This window comes from Tachypleus tridentatus, chromosome 13 (genome assembly GCF_004210375.1).
Source record: "Tachypleus tridentatus isolate NWPU-2018 chromosome 13, ASM421037v1, whole genome shotgun sequence".
NCBI classification, from domain to species: domain Eukaryota; kingdom Metazoa; phylum Arthropoda; class Merostomata; order Xiphosura; family Limulidae; genus Tachypleus; species Tachypleus tridentatus.
In genome coordinates, this window is record NC_134837.1 from 83,690,942 (window position 1) to 83,712,881 (window position 21,940).

Genomic DNA, 21,940 nt, shown 5'->3' on the forward strand with positions numbered 1-21,940 from the left:
AAGCAGTAAAAGAAAGAGCAATGTAACAGTTTTCATGAAACCAATATTATTTGCAAAAAACTTTCCAAAAAAAGAATCTAGTTACACCTGCTATTCAGAAAATTTTGTCTTAGTAAGACAAACCATTTACAAAACAATTAAGGAAATCCACCCAATAAAAAAGCCAGTGTGTGTCATCCCATGCTTGATTTCTCAAAGTAGGAGGAATCATAAAAGTCAAGATGCATTTATACAGATAGAACAATTCAATTCCCATTATGATTTTAGTGACAGGAGTGCGATGGGGCTGTGAAAATCGTGCTGGTAAATTAAGGGCTCTGATTTGTATACAACTAATTATTATTTAACTCTCATTCCACCAGATTGTTAATTAACAAAATGTTCTGCTATGCATACTGCTGATTAGTATTTACCTCACAGATCACCAGAGATTATGCCAGATAACTAGTAGTTATCTCTCTATTCTCCATAGAACATGCAACTAACAATAATTATATGTTATGTTAATTACCAATATTGTAATGTACTAATATTCTATGATAAAAGAAATGCAATTATTACATGTATTTTTGTCTTATTTTAAAGTAACTGATTTGTTATGAACAGATTCAAAACAAGCTTATACACTGTATTAAAACACAATAATATATTATTTCACAAACAATCAACAATGTTTTCCTACTACTTAAAATAATTTTGTACAGTTGCAGTAATTAATATTTGTCCCATAACATGAGTATTGCTTCAACAATGTGTATTACAGTCAAAATAGCAACATCACACAACAAGTATACATTAAAAACCTTTACAACTGCTACAGAACTAAACTGATGTAAACTTGCTTAAAAAGGAACTAAAACCACTCCTACACACATTTTCCAAACAAATGTAAATAGCAACAATCCTCCATAAAGCACAGTTCATTTACATAGAGTGATTTAACTGTGTCAAATTATGGTTACAGAGAATCCAAACTAATTGTCAATACATCAAACATATTGTAAAATATGTGCATGCAATCATCCAGTGTTGTTACATGAATGATCAAATTTTTCCTAAATTTCTGAGCATATTCAGGTCTTTCACCATATCTTTGTTTCAATGAAAGTATCCTTAGTAACCTGAGTCAATAATACTCTTTTAGCTTTTCCTAGTACTTGCTAAAACATGCTTACAAGAAAAATGTCTTAAAAATTCTTAGATATTTATCTTATCATAACTTTTAATATGTTATGGTTTCACAATTTTCTTAACAATCCTTACTGAAATTCATTAATATCACAAGTTCAATATTATTTTACATATATTTATAGTATTTAAAATTTAAAAAAATGTTATGGTTTACAAAAAAAAAATAGTAATGCCTTTCCTTTTACTAATACACATTGTTACATTTTGTTATAGCATCATAAGATACAAGATTTTGAAATTGCATTAACCCTTACACAGTAGGGATGTTGTAGGTAGTGTCATCAATTGATGATGGCCACCATTTAAGGGTTAAGTTTTTCATATGAAGTTTATTTTTTATTCAATACAGATTAAGATCTTAATATTCTAATACTTAATTTCAGTTGATAAAGTAACAACATATTAGTTGAATAACTGCACAACAGTCTGTTATCAACACATTATGAACATGAACATGTTTATTACAAACTCTATTTATGCAAGGTAAGAGTCTGTGATTCTAAAAAAACATGCATGAAATGACAAGTACATACCAGTACATTTTATGTGCTGTCTTGAATAAGTAGTGTTTTACATAACTTTGTAACCACCCCTTCAAGTAGTATGAACATGTAATGATCAAAATAATAACTAAAAATGTTAAAATTAGCAAGCTACTACGGCTATATATATATATATATTGTTAAGAAATAAGTCTTAGAAACCTATTTAACATGAGATTATCAAAAATGCATTGAAAAAAATGTACATAATCTATTGAAAAAGTCCATACATCACTGCAGTTCTTAATTTCTAACAAATGATTTGGAAATATATGTAAAAATTAAATAGAAAATAACTAAACATGACAAATCTATGTGCATGCAGGATATTATGGTAAGAGATTAATATATTCACTAAACTCTCTCCAAACACAGTTAGTGAAAACTAATCAATTTTAGTAAAAATATATATATTCTGGCAGTGTGTTCAAGTCCACTTGTAATACAGATAATAACTACAAACTAAACACATTGGATTTTTATTAGAAACAAACACAGTTGCAATAAAAGTTAATAACAAAAGAAATGAAAACAAAAATCACAATATGGTTATGTAGCATGTAACAGCCATTGTAAATGAGATAATGATTTAAAAAAATGTGATAATGTTTTGTTCCAGAATTCTTACACTTTCTAAATACTGAAGTTATTATTCTAGATGTTTTTTAAAACCATGAGAAAGTCCTTCTCGTTATATAATTTTATCTTTAGGTATATTTAGTTACAAAACCATTGGAGACAGACATTTCCAGTAGCATATGGTAACCACAAACAGATACATAATTTGTGTCTTATATTAACATTCTTGATGTTTTAACTGTTGACTTGGTTTGTTAGAATTAAATGTTGCTCATCTGATTACAATTGCAATTCAATATTTATTTTCAACACCTAGGTCTAAAAATTAAAACGTATAATCTTTTGCTAATATTATACATTTTTTGGTTCAGTGCTGCCATCTATATGCACAATTATTTTTGCATTCCACAAGTCTTGAACTCTCACATTGAATAGGTGGAGAGACCAATGTGATGGATAAAAAATGAAAATCCTACGAAAGCATCTGAAGAACATTCATGACATATGATTCCTGCTTGGAGAGTAACATAGGTAAGAGACCACACTATTTCTGCACCTGGTATGTTCTGCACCCAGTGTGGAAACAAATGTCATATACACAGGCAGAAAGTGGAAGGAGCACAACCAAAAAAGGGAGAGACAACTGGTTGGTTTGAAGTTCAAATAACAGTATATCAGATACTCAAATACAATAGAAGAAAGACTGTATAAGAACCATCTACAGACAAGAATGTGGAGAAAACTAAAATGAAACCAAACCAGTATTGAGTGGCTATAGTGCAATGGACTGTATGCAGCCTGGAAACTCCAGTCCAAAATCAAGTGGTATTGGGAATAGAACTTTTAATCCATCTTCACTTCAAATTATCTAGAACAGAAAGAGATACTTGCAAAAGGATCTATGAAACAAGTAAATGTGCACAAATCTATAAGTAACCACACATATGAATAATGGTAGGAAGAAATGTGTTCATGTGGCAAGTCACATTAAAACTGGCATCCCACTATGCAACATCAACTTCAGGCAGTAAAATAACCCTGAAGTGGAATCCAAGATGAAGAACTGTCACCCCAATCAACATCATCCTCTGGACAGGACTGCACTGAAGCCAGAGAGCAACACCACCCTATGGATCCCACTGGATGGAAATGGATCATCTCTACAAATATATAGCAATCTCATCCTCCACAATTCATCCATATATACATCAGGCTTGAGTCATGAAACTTGCCTCATCAGCAGACACCTAGAAAGAACTGAAAACAGCCAGACAGATTTGAGGATGGACACTACTATTTGGGGGCAGTGCAATTGGAATACAGAGGTGATAAAAAGATTAAAATAAAAGTTGCAAGTGTTCCTCATCCTGTTTTAGAAATGGTTATCTTGTCTCCATTGGCATGAATACTACACAAGGATGTGCAAGAGAAGGCATCATCCTGTCACGAAGCAAACACGTATAGAATGGAAATAACTCTAGAACAAATGCAAAAGAATATGTAGCATGTAAGGTCCTGAATTAACAAATCCATACAAATGTTGCCAAACACTCCTGTAATTGTGAAGGGATGTTGGTGAAATAGTGACACATGGGTTACCATGCCTGCTAAGCAGGTAACAAAGAATAACTCACTTGTTACAGATTCCACATAGTTTGAAGAAGCACAACTGGAGTTGAAAAGAATCCTGAAGCTAAAGAGAAGGCAATCTGTGGTAAATAAAAGTTTATGAATAGCTAATATTTGTGCAATATAAGACTCAAACTAAAACAAATCACAGTGTGCAAGGCAAAAATATTATAGTGCATTAAAGCAGAAGACCATGTGGAAGACTCTCATTTAATAACAATCTGATGGTCAAGAACTGGAGAAGAGATGAGTAGTAGAAGACACCCAATAAAAAGTCATTCACATGATTAATGCATCAAATACAATAATTATTAACATTTTGCTAATTTCTAAAATCAAGATTAGAGCTAGCACACACTAAAGTTAATTAGGTTTGAGAAAAAACTGATCTTCAAAGCCATGAGAAAATAGTGTGTTCCATAAATTTGAACATCCACATAATCATGAAATCTGTTTAAGATGCCGACAGATAGTTTTCCACTTGAAACATAAATTTGTTGATCAATGACTGCTAACAATACAGCCAACAGATCTCTCTGTGTTCTAGAAACAGACTGCATAAAGTAAGGTCTATAAAGAACAAGTAGATTTCCAAGTACTTGTTGAAGCTTTAACATCAGAATTAATTTTGACCTCAGAATTCATAGAAAAGGTAAAGCATAACTGTCAATATGGAAGTCTGAATTATGGTGGAAAAACAGAGCATATACAAGATATCCTGATGCTTGGAAAATAAGTCACATGAAAGGTGGGAAGTGGATAATTATGTTAAAGTGGTGAATGCTCTGCAATTCATCTCTGACATTCAGAACTTTGAGCCAAGTGACTATTGACAGTATTACAGTAAATCAACAAATAGATGCTTTTAGTATTTCAGAGGTGACTCTAACTGATTTAAAAAAGAAACTAGAATACATGCACCTTTTTTGACGTCTCAGTTAACTCTTTCAACATGTGCTCAGTCAAGCTGACTGACCATATGACCTCTCTGTACTTGTTTAAATTTTTTAGATTTAACAGTTCTAATTTTCAGTATAGTGTGTATATCTTTACAATATTTGACATTCTTTCAGTTAACATCATGAGGTTCACATATAAAAAATTGCATTTTTTGTGAAGTATTTTTTTACAATAAAAATCTGTCCACAACTTTACTGAGTGTTCATTTTCAAATCTGTGCACAATGTAATTTTCATGTTAAAGTTAAAAATATTTTTGTCATTTCAAAAATTTCAAATTTCCCTTGCGTAACCTCTAAAATCTCCTTTATAATTTAACTGTTATTTTCTCTATCCTACCTAAAAATGGAATTGGTCAATTTGACCAACCTTATAATCATCAAACAAAATTAAAATAAATTTGAATTATCCTTTTTTCTTTCTAGAATTACTTCAAATTGTAACGTGAAACTACATTCATTTATCCTAGGTACTTCCAAGTTCATAATATTATACATATATTTAAAATTGTTTTACTGCCATTTGAACTATCTAAATAATATTTGCACTATTATAACTATGCAACAAGAGTTGTTACAAATTCATGTAAGTTAGTCATTAATGTTCTCACAAGAACAATGTTGGTATTCTGTGTGAAACTGACATTTAAACACTTAACTGTTCATAATACAATATGTTATTTGATAGATGGAAACCTTGTTTTTTGATTGATTATAGATAATACATAATTAAACATAATAGAGAGAACTATTAAACTAGGAATGAGAAGATATGACAGGTATGTGTGGTAAGAGGGGTCTAATTTTCTATTCAATAGCTCTGTAACCAAAACGATTCGAAGACTACAAAAAATATGGTTTGTCTAAGCAATGATGATTTGATAGAGAGTAATTTATATTTAATTTCATACCTCCTAAAGGGGTAGCAGATAAAAAAGGGAAGATGACATTTTAAGATAAAATGTGTTACGTCTGTCACACTATGGGAAATTCAGGATATTTTTAATTATTTTATGGTAGAATTAAGAACTTAAAACTTATATACTATTAAAATATGGTTTATTAGCTAAGATTTTATGCTATTTTAATTCACATAGCATAATCACAAAAGTAGTTTAATAAATGTTTGAGTATAAAACACTAAAACTTTGTGTCATGAGCAGTAAAGGATACCTGTAGCAATTGGGTTAAACAATTAAAAACAAATTAACCATAAATTTGAAAACTTCAGCTTGTATGCCTAAACAGCTATAAAAACAAGGTATACATGTTTTTCAAACACTTACCTTCTAACTGCTTTTCTCTTTGTTCTCTCTCTTCTTCCTCCTGAAGTTCTTGCATCTTCTTTTTATATGCAGATGTCACAAATGCTTCCTTATCTTTGAAAGTCTCTCCTTCAGCTTCTCTTTCCTTCTGAATCTTTTTTTCCATTCTTCTTTCAGTTTCTTTTTTTCTTCTTTCAGCTGCTTTCAAGAGACTCTGGATGTATTTAGGCTGACAGCATTAGAAAATAGAAACAAGTAACAGGTTAAAAAAAAATCAACACATACACACACACGTGTATAAACCACACATTTCTGTCACTAGTTTGCCCTAGACTTTTTATTCTACTTTCTTTCAAATGGTAATTATCTTACATACAAACTAAACAAAATAAGGTTCTTGTCTTCCTCTCCATAATAATATTATTTTCCCAAAATAAAAATACATTAAAGTTAGTGATAAAACTATAATAAGCTGATTCTGTATTGCTGTCTCTTGCCTATGTACTTCATACAAAGATTCAGCTAGTATAAGAGATTTTTCCAGCTAGCATGTCCTATTCTAAAGCCAAAATGTCAGTGTGTAACTCTATGCAGTATATGCATATGGATGTTAACCTCAGTTACAAAACATTAGTGTGAATGTATCTTTAATATACCATCTAAGAAATGTCTGTATGGATATAGCAGGATGTAATAAATATTTAACAATACCTTGATTTTTAAAAGTAAACAGATATATACAAGTTTTTGGATTCAAGCATTGCAAACAGATTATTTGAAAATGTAATAAAGCTACAGGATTTAACATTTTAAACACATCTATGATTGAAGTGGTAATGAAGAACATAACTGAACATATGCTGCCATTTGGAAATTATCATTTGTTATTTAGGATTCATTCTGTTAAATTATATCAACTGAGACTCAACGTTTTGTCATTTTCTATGCACCTAAACCTTAGTTTTGATAATCTACTGTGAAACAATTTAGCAAAGATGAGCACATGTTTCCCCATATTCATAACTACAAAGTTTCCATTATAAATTTAAACACTGATATTTATTTCAAGTTATTGCATATAAAAATACTGCTAAGTTAAACTTTTCTGTATAAAACTCTTAAAATTTTAGAAGAAACTATACCATACAATCTTTAATTTTTTTGTATAAATATATACATGTAATTACTGGAAGCCAATACTTTACAGGAATGTCTTTTATTTACAAAATATTATTTGTATCACCTCTAAAATGTTCTCTTTCAAGTAAAATATAGTGCAACTCAAATTTCTTCAAATAGAACATGAAATTAATGACTCACAGTTATTCAGCTTAGGAAAAAAAATAATTACTTTAAATAGCAAACCATATAAGTTGACAACTGGAAACAAATCTAAAACAGTCATTTTTTTGGCAATTAAATTTATTATCAAAATTATTGTAAGATTATACTTTTCCTTACTTTAATATTTTTATTATGAAACATATTCATTCAAATGTGAACTTTTATTCTTTCAACAACCTTTTTATGTCTTTTATTATGGACAGATGTATTTAACTTCTTTGTCACAGCCACTTACAGTGCAGAAAGCTATGATACAGTACTAACATATAAACCTGTAATATCTTTTGGATCATTCCATGCCAAATAATCCAGGTTTTGGAAACTTTTCCAGGTGACCCCTCATAATGCCTTGAAAAAATTCACATGTGCTCATCTACCCATATAATGAACAACTGCCAAAGATTAGATCAATATCTCTAATTGTTTCTGATTTACAGCCCTGTAAAATTTAATTAATTTTTTCTTATTTTTGGCAAATTCATTTTCGAGCAACTTTGTTTAAAGCTATAAGAGTAATGGTGGTAGAAGGTTGAACTTTGCTACACTGACTGAATTAATCTCACAGAATTCAAAAATGGTCTCAAACCAAGTTTATCTCTCTTAGGATTTTCATAGTGAGGCTGTAAAATTGCCTGAAAACCCAAAATCATAAAAAAACATTGTTTTATTTAATAAGCCATAGCTCTAAGTCTTAATATGATACAAAGATGATTTTTTTTCAAAATTCCTATAACATATCAGTTGATAAGTCAGCAATTGTTGTAATTAAAAATCTGTTAGATCTCCTGTAAAAAAATTTAGTTGCATGTAACTTTTTATGATTTAGCTAAAAATAGCTCTACTTCAGGCCACAGTTTGACCATGTCACCAGTTATTCAGCCTTTTCAGATTTTTACCATATATTCTTACATCTCTGAATATGATCTACAAAAAAAATCAAGATAGTGTTCAACCTACTTTTTGAGTTATAATTTTTTAAAGTATCCCCTGACCACACGTTTTTTACTTGAAAAAAAAACTTCAATTCAGGTGTGTTACTGTGTGCAAATATATCCATACAATTTTGAAAAAGTTATGAATCCCATTGAAATATTCTGATCAGCCTTTACCATATATTCTTACATCTCTGAACATGATCTTCACAGCTACAATGTTATTAGACTATGCTGAAAACTATAACTTTATAGTTCAGGATGCTGTGCAGGGGCACCACTGGGATAATTCCCAGGCAACACTACAACCTTTTGTGATGTACTTCAGAGAATCAAATTCAGAAGATTTCAGCGTTGTTAGCATGTGTGTTCTGTCAGATTGTCTGAAACACGACACAGTAGCTGTTCATGCTTTTATTACCACAGTACTAAGCCATGATAAACAGAAATATCCAAACACAGAAAAGATTATTTATTTCAGTGATGGTGCAGCATCGCAATACAAGAAATTTAAAAATCTTGCAAAGCTATGCTACCATTTTGAAAATTATCAGTTATCTGCTGAATGGCATTTTTTTGCCACCAGTCATGGGAAAAGTCCATGCGATGGAGATGAGGGTACGGTGAAGAGGCTGGTGGCTTGTGCAAGCCTTCAATTGCCTATAAATTATCCAATTATAAGTGTCTTTGATATGTACCATTGGGCAAAGGACCACATTCATGGCATTCAGTTCTTTCTTGTCAATCAGGAATCAGTCCTGCAGAATTGTGTAAAGTTTAATCTACTTGAGTGCTATGAAAAATTCAAAACTGTGGCAGGTATTAGGTCACATCATAGCTTTATTCTACCAACAAATTGTATATGAGAAGGCTATCAGATGATGATGTGTACACAGTTGTAACTGTTGGTAGTAGCAGTGAAAGTGATGCTGCAGCAGTTCAAATAGGGTCTAATGATAGCAATGACAATTATCAGCCAGGGAAATATGTGGCATGCTTATACGATCATGAATGGTATGTGGGAAACATAAAAATAGATCAGATGAATATTCCAATGTGTTGGTGTCATTTATGCAGAAATCAAGAAACAAACTGTTCTCATGGCCTGCAAGGTCACGTAAAGATGAAAGCTGGATTCCTTTCCAACATATTCTTTGTCTGATAAGTGCACCTACCGTGCAAGGCAGTAGTGCTCGTCACTATGTTCTAAGTCAAAGTGATCTCAACATAATCAAACTCAAATTTCAGAAATTTATTCAAGCTGTCTGAACAAAACAATATTTATTTGATGTTGTTAAGGCTAATTTATTGCCAAAGCAGTTTTTGAAACATTTCATTTAAACGATTATTGCAGTTTGGTGTGACTATAATCTTTCTCAGTTATCCCCTGTTGTAGCACTGTGCTTTTTGTATCTGATTTACCTTTGTATTTATTATATTATGAATCTCAAACTCAGCCATATCTGCATAACTGTACTGCATACACAATATATTTGCATTGCCATGTGATCTAACTAGTTATGCCAATAAACTTGTTCAGAAATGAATTAATTCTTTCTTGTTTCTTACAACTTCATTATTTGACATTGTGAAAGGCTGGTTAGAATATTTCAATGGGATTCATAACATTCTGACAGGTATTTTTTCAAAATTGTATGGATATATTTACACACAGTAACACACCTGAACTGAATTTGTTTTTGAATAAAAAACATGTAGTCAGAGGATAATTTAAAAAATTACAACTCAAAAAGTAGGTTGAACACTATCTTGATTTTTTTGAAGATCATATTTAGAGATGTAAGAATGTATGGCAAAAATCTGAAAAGGCTGAATAACTGGTGATATGGTCAAACTATGGCCTGAAGTAGGGCTATTTTTAGTTAAATCATAAAGTTGCATGCAACTAAATTTTTTTACAGGAGATCTAACAGACTTTTAATGACAACAATTACTGATTTATCAACTGATATGTCATAGGAAATTTGAAAAAAAACAACAGCTTTGTATCATATTAAGTCTTAGAGCTATGGCTTATTAAATAAACCAATGTTTTTTATGATTTTGGGTTTTCAGGTGATTTTACAGCCTCACTATGCAAATCCTAACAGAGATAAACTTGGTTTGAGACCATTTTTGATTTCTGTGAGATTAATTCAGTCAGTGTAACAAAGTTCAGCCTTCTTCCACTATTACTCTTGCAGCTTTAAGCAGCCAAAGTTGCCCGAAAATGAATTTGCCAAAAATAACAAAAAATTAATTAAATTTTACAGGGCTGTAATTCAGAAAGTATCAGAGATACTGATCTAATATTTGACAATTTTTCATTATATGGGTAGATGAGCACATGTGAATATTTTCAAGGCACTCTGTGGGGGTCACCTGCAGCCCCCTGGATGATTTGACATGGAATAACCCTTCAACAGATTGTTACTGTCTGTAAAGATCAGCAATAGTTTCTTCTACAATTGTGATGAAATAAATTATAAGAATATTTGTATTATGACTAGGTTATCCCAGTTCTATTGCATCACTGTTTGTTTTTGAATTTTGCACAAAGCTACATGAGGGCTATCTGCACCAGCCATCCCTAATTTAGCAGTGTAAGACTACAGGGAAGGCAGCTAGTCATCACCACCCACTGCCAACTCTTAGGCTACTCTTTTACCAATGAATAGTGGTATTGACCATCACATTATAACACCTCCACAGCTGAAAGAGCAAGCATGTTTGTTGTGACAGGGATCTGACCCACAACTCTCAGATTAGGAGTCGAGTGCCTTAATCACCTGGCCATGCTGGGTCCTATTATATCATGATAGTAACTTTGGAGAACTTATTATTTAAAATATTTTATTTACAACTCGTTTTATTTTCAAAGCAGTTTAAGTTTTTACAACTTAAACACACTGGTGAGAGAGTAAAATATAAAAAGGAAATTAAAAGAACCTGCCCCCAAGTGGCTCAGTGGTATGTCTGTGGACTTACAACGCTGAAAACCGGGTTTAGATACCCGTGGTTGGCAAAGCACAGATAGCCCATTATGTAGCTTTGTGCTTAATTCAAAACAACAACTTAAAAAACTTGTCTCACATATTGAATTTCTTGGTTCATAAAACTTGTTAAATGAATCAATCATCAACTGTATACTGAGAGAGTATTTTAACATAAATTTGTGTTAATTAATATTAGAATTACCTTAAGAGCATCAGAACTGGATGCCTGTTTGGCTGATTCTTTCTTCCTATGAATGTCTTCATATATGTTGTCATACTCGTAAACTGTAGGGTCTTCATCTATAGCTTTTTTCATTTCTAGTTGTGTCTTTATAATTAAATTTAAAAAATAAAATAACCAGTAAACCAAACAATTATTTACATTCAAGCTTTTGTTTTTCATATTTTAATTATTATTGGTATTCTTTTTACTTTAAAGTTCAAAAACTGTATTTTATATATCTTTGATAACTAGAAAGTAGTTTTAAAAGTAAAAATAATTAGCAAATTTTAAATATTGACTACATTTAGCAAATAAAATAAAGCATCTGGCTAATTTAAGACAAACAAGGAAATGCTTATCTCAAGGACTGTGCATAACTGAAATGAAGCTGAACTTTTATGTAGAAACAGAAACATATCTCCATAACGGATAAAAAAACTATGGATTTTTTGATAGTGTAAGACTAAGTTTACCTACATGCACAATTATCCATCTGTGTGTTATTCAAGTTAAATGATACTTGAACAAAATAAGATTTGTCTTAAATAACTTTTTATAAATACAGAGTAAAGCTTCAATTTACTTATTCCTTTTTTAATTTTTGAGGCAAATTAAACTTCTTAAACCTTGTTCATTAAATGGTGAGTAATAATCCACTGTTTTACACTAGAATGTCAAAATATTATTCTGTAATTTTCATTTCTTACATAAAGTTTGAGAGAATAAACATTTATTAAGTGACATTTAGTTATTATATGAAATTATTGCACAAGTTTTGCCATTATGGATATTGTCTGATGTTGTGTGTAATCAAGTATTGATAAAATTATTATTTTCTATGTGTGAATTTTATAGGATTCAAGAAAAGGGTGTAATTTAACCCATATGAGTGTATTCAGTGACAATATCAGAGCTGCAGCCTTGGATTTTCTGATCTACATCCTAGCATGCTAACTACTAGACCATGGGTCAGAACCCTTCAAAAAAGAAGACAGTGGTAAGTCTTTGGATTTAGAATGCTAAAATCAGGACAAAGCAGGTGGCCAAAGTCACAGGTTGCCAACCCCTGCACTGGACATGCTTAACCCTTGAGACAATTATTAAACTGGAATCATAAGGAATACCAAAGCTAGTTAAAATCTTAAAATGAACAGCAACAAGAAAAGAAATATAATAATTATAGTTAAGAAACTATTACTGATGATACTAGTGATTAAGTTATTACACTTTGAAAATAAAAGCTTTGTCTTAAAAAAGATGAGGTTTTCAGAACAACTAATATATAGTTTACATATCAAAAAATGATGATTAAATACAGTTAAATTAATGTTATAAGAAAAGTTTGATATTAAGAATTAAAAAACACTTTGGTAGATTTCTTATAATCATAGGATGCCAGGTTAATACAAAGCAGTAGAAAGATTGAGTAACATTTCAATTCCTCAATATATATACAGTGGTACCTCAGTTCTCGAACTTAATCCATTCCAGAAGCCTGTTCAAAAACCAAATCAATTTTTCACATAAAATATACTGTAAATTAAATTAATTCATTTCAGACCTTCAAAAATTATGCATTATGAAGCATTTTAAGTAAAAATATTGCTTATTTATACCTGTATAATAATAATTACATGCATAAATCAGCCACAAAATCTATGAAGACAATAAAAAAACAATAAATGAAACTTTACCTGTGCTGAGGAGAGCTGATGGCATAAGTGAAAGGTGGTGAGGAACGTGGAGAGTAGGATGGTTATTACTGTTTGGAAGGGGACTCACCTTCCACAAAAAACGTCAGGTAACTCTCCTTCTGAGGTTGTTTCTCTTTTCTGTCTCTTTGCACTGCAACAACCTGCTTGAGATTCACTGGACCTATTTCTCAATAAAAACTTGTCTAATGAGGTTTGTTTCTGCCTGCATTTTAAAATGTTTCTGAAGTAAAACATAGCATTGTCATTGAAAAGGTTTATACTGCAGTTTGCTGCAGCTTTGTCAGGGTGAAATTTTTCCACAAAACTTTGTAACTCTCCCCATTTTTCACACATTTCCTTGATTAATGAACTATGAACATCCTCCCTTCCCTCCTCCTCATCTGAAGACACTTCCTCAGTAGCCTTCTGTTGCTGCTCCTTCTGAAGGTCTTGGAGTTCTTCCGTGGTGAGCTCAGTATTGTGGTCTTCCACCAACTCTTCCACATCATCACCACTCACATTCAAGCCCATACACTTGCCTGGTGAGACAATATCCTCGACAACAGGCTCAGCCTCAAAGCCTTCAAAGTCTCTATCTGCTACTGAGTCTGGCCACAACTTCTTCCAGGCTGAGTTCATGGTCCTCAAAGACACTTCCCTCAGGCTTTGTCTATGACCCTTAAGCAATGGAGGATATTAAAGTGATTTTTCCAGAATTCTCTGACGGTTAACTCTGTGTCAGAGGTCACTTCAAAGCACCTTTGAAACAGTGCTTTGGTGTAGAGTTTCTTAAAGTTCGATATGACCTGCTGGTCCATGGACTGAATGAGAGGAGTCATGTTAGGGAGCAAGAGCTTCACCATAATGAAACTGTACTCCTTCACCAACCTGTCCTCCAAGCCTGGTGGGTAAGCAGGTGCATTGTCCATCACAAGAAGGGCCTTGAGTGGCAACTGTTTTTCCGTGAGGTAATTCTTTACACTTGGGGCAAACACTTCATAAACCCATTCCATAAAAAATTGCCTGGTTGCCCATGCTTTACTATTAGCCCTCCACATGACATTTAGTTTACATTTCAAGACATCAGTTTTCTTAAAAAACCCTCAGGTTCTCAGAATGGTACACAAGCAAAGGCTTAACTTTTAAGTCCCCACTTGCATTACTACATAACAACAGAGTTAGCCTGTCCTTCATTGGCTTGTGTCCTAGCAATGACTTCTCCTTGGTGATGTAGGTCCTCTTTGGCATTTTCTTCCAAAACAGGCCTATCTCATCACAGTTGAACACTTGTTGGGGAATGAAATCCTCAGCTTCTAAATAGTCATTAAATTCCCTTACAAATTTATCAGCAGCGTCTTTGTTAGAACTGGCACCCTCCCCATGTCTCACCACACTATGTATGCCACTTCTCTTCCTAAATTTTTCAAACCACCCCCTACTAGCCTTAAAGGCATCACTTGTATCAGCACTCATTCTAGGGGTATTTTTCAGAAGGTCATCACAAATGATGGTCTCAGAAATGCTACCACCAGCTAACTATTTTTTGTTTACCCAAATCAACAACAGTTTTTCCACCTCTTCCATTGTTTGTGATATTTGTTTCGTAAGCACTGTCACTCCTTTTGCAACATCAGCTCTTTTGATGACCTCTTTATTTTTCAGTATGGTGCAGACTGTAGACTTCGCCATACCAAACTGTGTAGCAAAGTGAGACACGCGAACACCACTCTCACACTTCGCTATGAGATCTTTTTTCACCTCTATTGTGGCTCTAACAACTTTTCTTTTTGGTTTGCTGCTTTAATTATCCTTCTTGACCCCATGGTGGCTTATTTAATCAGAATATTTAGAACAACAACAATAAAAAAGAAAAACGAGTACATTCACAGCAGATTTTAGCAGGGTTGTGGACTGAGTGACAGGTGCGGGTAAAATGTTTTGGGCAAGCATGATGTGGGCCGAAAATGGTCGAAGGGTCGTTCAGGTCATCAGTCGGGTTATTTCGGAGGTTCGGGAACCGAGTTTATGTTTAACAACCGAGACATTTTTTTCTCAAACACTATGTTCGAAAACCGAATTGTTCGAGAAGGGAGTTGTTCGAGAACCGAGACACCACTGTATAACTGAAATACCTTCAACATCGGTATGTCTGTATTTTAACCCTAACAGAAGTTACTACACAGTAACAATTTCTGGTAATGCATAAAAATGCAGTTGTAGTTGTAATAAGCTAAGATTAATATCATATAAATATTTGATTGAAATATACATGCATGTGTAAAAGTATATCATAAAGCATTTAGTTCTTTTAAATGAATACTTCAGAAAACGAGCTATTAGTCACGAAAGAGATATTTAGTGAAATTACTTTCTAGTGTAGATCCTTACATCAATAAAACATGGCTTCTCATCTTCTTACTCAAAAACCACTGGTAGGAATTAAAACTCAAATTTACAAAACCAAACTAAAAATTTTTAATATTAATTATCATGGCGGAAATACTGATCCCCTTTTCAATGACATTTATATAAGCTTAAAGTTAACATGAGATAAATTTGTCTAGTTGAGTGTATGAAATACAGAAGGCCTGTCTACCATGAAAAAAATAATAAGATCCATAAATTTAATAGAGCATAATGATGATAACTGCAAACAAAATTTTATGAAATTTTTTATCAGTATAAACTGGAATAAAAACAAATAAAATAAGGCTAGCTTAGCTTCTCTTCAGGTCAGTACAAACTGCAAGAATGTACAACAATAAAATATCAGCAGTGTGTTTGTGTAAGTGTGCAATGCCTAGGCATTGTGTATATAATACAATATAGTAGTGTGCTAACAATTCTGATGCAACTCTCGTCTTACTACAGGTTGTACTTTACTGTACTCAGTGGGCAGATCAAGCAAGTTAGAATGAAAACATCAAGTGTGAGTGGACAAGATCACTGTTTTGCTTCAATGTCTTAGAGGTCATTGACTGTTTGTTTCCTTAAGATACTATGTACCATTTGCATGGTTTGGGCTTTTTTTTTTCAGTGTAACAAAACTTCCAAGAAATAAGGCATCAAATATTAGTTGAATAAAGATGCAAAATTGCCAGCTAAACATTAATTGAAAGAGAAATGAATAAGACACAAATATTAAGTATTGTAATCAGGCCTTTTCTAGTGTCTTTGTAGATCTATATTGTCATAATTGGATCTTTTTGATAGTCTATGATTTTTGGATTTTCAGACAACAGAAACTTCCAGAAAACTTCTGATACAGGAAGTTTCTTTATTTTGTCATTTTTCAAGGCTCAATTTTGTACACCCACAAACTGATTTTAATGCAATACTTCACCACAATCTGTACATCCAAGAGCATTCTTATCATTCACTATAGAATCCATTTTAACATTATGTTTCTCCATGTACAAATTGCTAGATTTTAGCAAAACACTTTAGGTATAAAGATAAGTCACCTTAAATCAGGTAAATGTCTTGTGTATCATCAGAAACTACTAAGTCAGAAGAACCAAAATGTATGCTTCAGCTGAACAAGATTTAGAAATTTAAGCCTGTATGGTGGACTGAAGTTGTGTTATGGCTTCACTTACATTCTACAATCTTATATGCAAAGAAAGAATATAGGAACACTTTACCTGTTTTTTAATTCTATTCTTGAATGATTCCTTCTTAATTGTTTGTTCAAGGGACACTGTAGCATCCTATAAATTAAAAAACAAAAAACAAGCAATTCTTACTATTCCTATGAGTAAAAAGAACAACAAATAAACAAAAAGAAACAATTCTTACAGATTGTTCAAGAAAATTGCAACATCTTATAAATACAAAATAAAGAAACAATTATTATATATTGCTCAATGACATTACAGCATTCTCTGAGTAAAAAAACAAAAATGCATCAGTTGCTGCAGGATAATTTGCACGTTAGTATATAGTAATAAGTGGTAGCAACAAGACTAGTGGTAAGCAAAAATTTGTTTTTACAGACAGAGTAAAAGGCAAGAAAGCTTTTTGTGAAAAAGGAATAAAGTACCATATCAGAAAAGTATCACAAGAAATTGCAGTGGTTTTTAGTTTCCAAGGAGATTTGTTTGAGAATTTGCTACTTAACTTTAACTTGTAAGGGGAATGTCTACTAATTGAAGCTAAAGAAAAGTATCTGAAAGGTTAAATTAGCTACTTCAACAAGCATCCTACCAAACATGAATGATAGAAGATTTCATGGATTCCCCCCAAAAATTAAAAATTAACCGATGGAATGCGACAATTAAAGCCCGACATATTACTGTATTTATTGCTTTAGGAATACATTCTATCTTTCAGTGTACTTATAATGTTGTAGCAGACTAGATTATTGTTTCAAAATTAAATTGCAATGGGATATGTATTCATATTTTACGGTTCTGTATCAGTAGTCATAATTAACACAGGTTTTATTTTTATTTTCCTGGTCAATTTGGACTTTAGCTCAAAACTCGTATACACTGCATTGTTTAAGTGAATATTTCAAAGAAATGGGCTCAAATGCAAAGACTTAATTAAACAATAAAAATTTTAATATTATGAGTAATATATCAAAAGCTTTGGAAAATCAAATTCAAACCTGTTTTTTGACAAAGTTATTTTTCAGTTAGACTATGTATAAACTGAATTTGACAATGTAAAAAATGTCAGCAACAACTTATATCAAAATGGATAAATAAATTTGCACTGAAGTAAAGTTGTCTAGATTGAAACATTACTAAACTAAAAATGATCTCTCATTACTATACAGATATTTTTATATCAAAAGAAAGAAATATTTAAATAAGCGCACACATAAAATCTTCAAACTAGCAGCTACCTAACAATGTAATAATGAGATTTATTATTCAACAACAAGAGAAAGAACAAAGAAACTTAACAGCTGTATCATTATTTCCAGGTCATTGTGATTGCATGTACACAGTATACAGACATGTCTTACCTCTTCCTCACTTTCACTGTCAAATACAGAAGTTTTCAAAGCCGCTTGGGATTTCTGTGCTTTTTTGGGAATAATAAGACCATACCTATAAAAAAATGTTAAAAAGTGCATACACTTAAACTAATTTTAACATTATGAATAATCAAATGTTTATGCTCAATTACAATATATTAGTAAGTTCAAATTTTCATAAAGTCAACTAATATGTACAAAATGTTCTGACATGGTATAGTTTTAGGCTAATCCTTTTAGCTTCTAGTCCTATTAATAGTGAAATACAGATGCTTTAATTTTTCTTATAAACTGCATAATAAAGTTCTTGATAATTTTACATAAAACCAATGATAATGTATTTTGTATATCAACAAATTCAATACCAATGTTTAAACATACTTTGATAGGAAAAACTTATCAAATTTACCTACTATTTTGCTGATTTAGTCTTTACACTCAGAATTACAGCAGGAGATCATTGTAAGTGCAAGATCACTGGGCATAATTTTTATTTAATGTATGTGGAATAAAGATACTCCAAGTTTCCAGTCTATTAAGAGTTACCGCATTACATATATCTAGCTTCAGTATTGCTACTGATGTGATTAATTAAACCATGCATTTTGGGTTTTACTACTCACATATTTCTTTAACTCTTGTAAAATATTTGACTCAGAATGTGAAATGAAAAAGTACTTTTTCTAATTATTAGAACTGGAATCAAGACACACAACTATCTTCCTATCAGCAAGCACTCTTGCACAGCTACACACACACACAAATTGTCACTTTAGAGCTAACATGGATTCACTAAAGAGAAGTCTTGCTTTAGTAATCTGTTAACTTTCTTCAAAGACATTACTTATTATCCAGATAATGGAAAGGGTGGAGATTTGTATACATAGACTTACAAATAATTTTAATAAGATATCATATAGAGGATTAGCTATCAAAATCACATAAAAGGGGTTAAAAGACAACTAACTAGCTACACTGTAAGGCATTTAGATGGGTATATGGACATTGTTTCACCAGGTTTTGGAAAAAAGGGGCAGTGTCTCACTCAAGTATTTTTTTATATAGTCTATATTTTCATTTATTTTTTATTGCTTTTTCTGAAAACATCTTGAAAGTTTGTTTGGAATTTTAGGTTTGTTTGTTTCAAAGTGAGAATCTAATTAGGTAAGTAATTCAGTAATTATAGCTTGTATTTTTCAAGATGAGAAATTACATGTGGCAAAAAAATGTGGCACTTAATTCCATAAAATTGGTGTCTAAGTAAAAAGAATTGGTTCTATTTCAATAAAAAAACTGTCAAACACATTTTTCAGTTGAATACAAGAGACTAAAAATTTTCAAAAATGATTGAAAAATACAGAAGGCATATACAAAAACAAACAATTTTGTCAGAACACAAAACAAATATATGACAATTCAATTAATATAAAGAAAAATTTAGAGCAATTGCCTGCAACTGAAACATCATTCAAAAACTTATTGAATACTTATAAAAAATTAGAGAAATTTTGGTGGTCGACTTCATTTGATTACTGCATTCAAGTCTTATTGTTATAACTTTTCACAAAGTATGCATCTTATGTTTTATCAAAGTAATGAAGAATTTTTACAAAATTCTGTATTTATGGATATGAATGCAACGTCAAAAGTTAGTTTGTTTGAAAGCAAGAGTCAGTAATCATGGAGGTGTGACACTGGTGAGATATTGTTCTGGATCTGTTTAGATGAGAGAAAGGAAAAGGGTTCAGAGGATGGCTACTAATATGATTTCAAAAATGCAAGGGCTATTTTATGCAGATTGGTTAAGATCTACTACCCTATTTCCTCTTGGGTAAAGAAGGGTAAGAGGTAATCTTATTGAAGTTTAAAAGTTTACCCAGAGGGTTGATAGGATAAAAAAACCTCTGATTTCTTTGCTGTGAAGTAAAGATGAAAGGGCACAAGATTAAAATTTGGAAAAAACAAAGACAGGCTAGAGAAAATATATATGTAAAAACAAAGATATGCTAGGCTTCAGTTAAAGTTTTCTTTCACCAACTGAATGGTGAGCTTACAGCAGTAGTTCCTAACCTTTTTTATGCCCCGCACCCCTAAAAAAATGTTAATATGTTCTCACACCCCTTACAGTAATTATTTATTTGAGAATAAAGGTGAAGATAGCCAAAACAAATGTTATCTCACACCCCCTGGAACATTATCTCGCACCCCTGGTTGGGAACCACTGGCTTACAGAATGAATTACTCTCAGCAGTAATGGAGGTCAGCACCTCAGAAGAGTGTATGGAAGGATTCAGTGATTTCCTCAAATATAAAGGGTTGATTTGATTTTTTTTACTTTTCTCAAAAGTGGATGTCCAAGGACATTCTTGAACTGTTGGAGAACCAAGAATTCCCTTGTTATCCATATGTTAAAATGTGTCATTTTAATAAAATTTAATACTCTCCACAGGCTGTTACTCATTACAGACACCAACTGAGGTAATGCTACTTATGAAAACTTTAAGATGCCTCTTAATAAGTGATGCCAGCCTAAAACGTATATTAAATTTAAAATGTTAATAATTAAAGCTCTGTAATTCAGTCAAAATTGATCAGATTTTATACTTCATTGAGTTAGTGTCCTGTCGAAAATTGTCTGTGCCCATTGATAATGAAAGACACATGGACACATTTTCATATTTTTTGAGAGTCGAATATGATCAATGCTAACTGGCGGAGATATGCATTATACTGAACGCCTCTCGAGTATTTGAATAATATATTAATTATATTTAGTGCACTGATACGTTGATACTGACTGTAAAAAAATTATTTGCTTTGAGCATAAAACAGTTAAAAGTGAAACCAGCTTCAATTTAAGTAATAGTTAATTTTTTTACAAACCTGAAAAGATGTTCAGCTGTTTAAATTTTAACTTAACAAATTAAACTACAGTCTATAGCATTTTAAAACAATAACAATAAAATTATATTTGAGCACAAAATTATATATAATGTAAATATCTTATTTTGTTATCAAATAATTGGAATAGCAATATGAGCTATGACTCTAAGAACCTTAACAAAACTGATACTGAACTTCAAGTTCCATAAAACTAAAAATAGTAAAAATTAACAATTTACTCACTGCTTTTTGGGCTCCATTTTGTTTTCAACTGCTTATGCCACCTACAACATTATATAACAGTACACATATAGTTTGATTTTTAAATTACGTTTTATTATACCCTAAAACGAGAAGCATTTAAAATATGGTCACTATTTTCGTCCGTTACACGAATATATATTTGTAAGTACGTAAAGAAACACAATGATATATATAAATATATTTATACATACATATATATGTGATTTATCTATTAGAAGTTTTATACCTTCGGCAGCCATAATGTATTGTATATTGCCGAATTTGTATAAGCGTCCATTTCTTTTTTATTATTATGAGTGGCTGGTAAAGTAATCATTTTTGAATTTGTTTCTGAACAATTTTGTTAATTTTAATATAACCTCGCTCAAGTTTACCCTGCAGAAAGAAAAACTGTAGGTAAAAGTGACAGAATAATAGCATATTTAAGAGAACGAAAATTATGTCAGGGGTTCG

The 21,940-nt window shown here is 31.6% G+C and overlaps 1 protein-coding gene across 5 annotated transcripts in view; it reads right to left on the reverse strand.

Annotated features, from left to right (window-relative positions):
* LOC143239199 (uncharacterized) overlaps positions 1-21,554 on the reverse strand; it is a 40,730-nt gene extending 19,176 nt beyond the window's left edge. For 3 of the 5 annotated variants that reach the window (XM_076480088.1, XM_076480089.1, XM_076480087.1), the window contains exons 1-5: positions 21,467-21,554; positions 18,329-18,413; positions 16,998-17,063; positions 11,639-11,764; positions 6,186-6,393 (exon numbers count right to left, since the gene is read on the reverse strand). In XM_076480088.1, the coding sequence (XP_076336203.1) occupies positions 6,186-6,393; positions 11,639-11,764; positions 16,998-17,063; positions 18,329-18,413; positions 21,467-21,483 (502 nt within the window). In that variant the 5' untranslated portion in view covers positions 21,484-21,554. Of the gene's footprint in view, positions 1-6,185; positions 6,394-11,638; positions 11,765-13,353; positions 13,530-16,997; positions 17,064-18,328; positions 18,414-21,466 lie in introns of those variants that run through there. The other 2 variants (XM_076480090.1, XM_076480092.1) reach the window with 2 other exon arrangements.
* Between the last annotated feature and the right edge of the window lie 386 nt (positions 21,555-21,940).